The sequence below is a fragment of the Onychomys torridus genome, chromosome 6 (assembly GCF_903995425.1).
Source record: "Onychomys torridus chromosome 6, mOncTor1.1, whole genome shotgun sequence".
Classification (NCBI taxonomy): Eukaryota; Metazoa; Chordata; class Mammalia; order Rodentia; family Cricetidae; genus Onychomys; species Onychomys torridus.
This window is the reverse complement of record NC_050448.1, coordinates 57,342,890-57,345,741: the sequence shown is the minus strand read 5'-3', so window position 1 is coordinate 57,345,741 and position 2,852 is coordinate 57,342,890. Positions and strand designations below refer to the sequence as shown.

The window sequence follows — 2,852 nt, the reverse complement described above, 5'->3', positions numbered from 1 at the left end:
ACCAAGCAAATGTAAGGAGCAAGAGCCCAAAGTAGAAGCAGTACCTCTCTGATTTTCTACGTGACTCCTATCTCTGGTAGGCAAACTAACAGGCTTAATGCATGCAGATGACATTAGCCATCTGCCTACTTTAACAGTGAGCCATAGTCAGCGCTTACAAGAAGAAACCCTGCAATGAGAGTGAGCTCTCACATGACTTCCCTTCCCCACTTCCCCCCTTTCCTCCATCTCTTTGTCCTTCTACCCACCTGTGAACATCCTTGTTGTTCTCTTGTGAGATGTTTTCTGAAAAGTTCACTTTTGCTTTGTTAAAGGATTATAAAAAGAAGTCGAACTGAGGAGAGGACTCCACAGTTAAGAGCACTTGCTGCTCCTGCAAAGGGCAGGGGTTGTGTTCTAGCTCCCAAGTCAGGTGGTTCCCAACCATTGGGCATCCCAGCACCTTAGTGCTTCTGCAGGTACCCATGTATACATGTGTGTAGAGAGAGAGAGAATAAATCTTTAAAGATTGAAAAAAAAAAAAAAAAGGAAATCTTGCTGACTTATGGGCAGTGGAAAGACACCTGCTCCCTCACAATATAACTGGACTAAGAGTAGACACATTTGTAACAGAGTGTATGGCCACATAAAGAGCAGTTGTGTTCGAATTAGTACTTGACAAGTTAACCAAGAGCATCTACTTCCGATGCCACAGCTTTGCTTCTGTTGTTTATAGCCCTCCTGACTTCTGTGAAGGCCACTGCACACTCTATGTTCTGTCTTCTCTCCACCCTCTGCAGCTCATGTTATTAAGACCTTTAGATGAATTCTGAAAACTTGACATCATTTTCTTCCACTTCAAAATGAATATTTCTCTTAGAAGGCCCTGGGAGAAAAGACTAAATACATTTCAGTCATAAACCTCTTATGTTTATCGAGATTTCTAAGTAAATATTTGTGTATTTCTTAACTTGATGGCAATGGTACTGGGGGAGAGTGATTATGAAAATGGTATTTTCACAGAATCATTGCAATATAGTAAGCTATGGATAAAAACCTCCTCCAGTTCCTTATTTTAGAACATGAAGCTTGATTTGCAACTAGGGTAAAATTGGAATGTTTTGTTAATGTACAATAAAAAAAAAAACCCTATTCTAGTAACAAGGAAGAAAATCATATCCCCCTGGACAGTAATGCCTTGCTGGTGCAGTGTACATTACCACTTAAGCTAATTTCTAGGAAGTTTAATATAAATACTTCCATCATCTTATTATTATCATCTACCATATCATAACATTTTTACATCATATATCAAGTCATATTGTAAAACTGTTACTCAAAGTGCAACTTCTGATTTTAAAGAGTGAATGAAACAAGATCAAAGAATATACATAAGTTAAAGGCAGAAGAGGGATTTGAGAGAAAGGAACAGAAGAAAATGATGTTGTGCTGACCCGTGAGTGCTTCAGATAAAAGCTGAGAGGGATTAAAACCTGTAAAATGGAATTTGGCCTCTGACAAACAAAATCCTGTTTGTCTGAAGAGATCTCACAAACCTTGAACATCAAGCATGAAAAGAAATGTCATCTTAAGTTGGAGTTGGGAGGGTAACTGTAGACCAAAGAAATTAGGAGAGATCTAAGCAAGCACAGATGTTTGTCAGGCAGTGCCCTGATTAGATCTTATCAATAGACTACACATCTCTGAAAGAATGACTGGGTGGCAAGCCATCTCCTAGAGATACTCTCATTCCAGACAGACTGCTAAGGTGAGTATTTAGTTACTACACAGACGTGCAGGAGAGCAGTAGACTGAAGTGCTCATTACTAAACCAGAGTTAAGCATGAATATAAAATATGTGTTTTAAGTTCAATATCCTCTCAGAATATTGGGTTTTTGTTTATTTGTTTTTCTTTCAACTAGGCAGCCAGGGGTTACACTCAACAGAAGATGTTACACAGCACGGCCTATGTATTTCAAATGGACAAGAAATTAGTATCAGAGCAGTGTTCCAGGATGGAGTCTCAGTGGATGGAGTCTCTTCAGTACTTTGAGGTCTACAAGATGAATCTAGAAAATTCACTACTGTGGAAAATGAAGCCTTAGGTTGGACTGGGGAGGGGAGGCTGGGCCCTTGGTGACTAATTGCTGTAACACTGCCCTTCTGGTGGCTTTTTCATGTTCTTTTTTGACATCATCAAGCACCAAAGCTCCTGGAGGATGACTTTGATGCTGTGGGAATTCTGCCGCTTGGCCAGCACTGCTGTGGCCCTCGGATCCACCACTCCAGTTGAACTGCTCACGCTGCTCACGTTGACTTTTGTTACAAATCTTACAGATGGGGGTGCTTCTGGGTATTTAGGCCCACATTCTATTTTAAGGCTGTATATTTGGTTTTCATAAATGGTTCTTGGAGGCCCAGTCATCATCCCTGTCCATCTTGTAAGTGTCATGTCTTCGTCGATCTCTAGACCCCAGCTAACTGTGCCGTGGCCTACCCCTTTCTGGCCTTCTTCCAGCTCTTTCAACAGTCGGAAATTTCGAGAGAATTTTACTCCCAAGCCTGTGGTAGCTGCCATCTTGCGTTGCTGTTGCTCCCTCTCAGAATATTGTTAAATCAATAGTAAGAGACGAGGAGTATCTTTCTTTTTTTTTTTTTTTTTTTTTAGTTTATTTATTTATTATTTTATTTATTTGTTTAGTTGATTGGTTTGGGGTCTTTTTTATTTTTTTTTCCTTTTTATTATTATTATATTTGTGTTTTAATTTTACACATCAGCCACGGGTTCCCCTGTCCTCCCTCCCCCCACCCCCCCATCTCCTCCCCTCCATTCCCATCTCCTCCAGGGCCAAGACTCCCCTGGGGATTCATT

General features: G+C 40.5%; 1 protein-coding gene across 2 annotated transcripts; it reads right to left on the bottom strand.

Moving 5' to 3' along the window:
* Positions 1-2,120: 2,120 nt before the first annotated feature.
* LOC118586400 (ubiquitin-conjugating enzyme E2 variant 1-like) lies at positions 2,121-2,558 on the bottom strand. 2 transcript variants are annotated; one of them, XM_036191594.1, is made up of 2 exons: positions 2,389-2,558; positions 2,121-2,262 (listed from the first exon to the last, which is right to left on the bottom strand). In XM_036191594.1, exons 1-2 carry the CDS (start codon positions 2,556-2,558, stop codon positions 2,121-2,123), a joined length of 312 nt encoding a protein of 103 aa, XP_036047487.1. The 2 variants fall into 2 exon arrangements, with proteins under 2 accessions (XP_036047487.1, XP_036047486.1); XM_036191593.1 differs by having other exon boundaries at positions 2,121-2,558.
* Between the last annotated feature and the right edge of the window lie 294 nt (positions 2,559-2,852).

Excerpts from the sequence above, each read along its gene's own strand:
- LOC118586400 (XM_036191593.1), bottom strand. The coding sequence starts at position 2,558 with ATGGCAGCTACCACAGGCTTGGGAGTAAAATTCTCTCGAAATTTCCGA.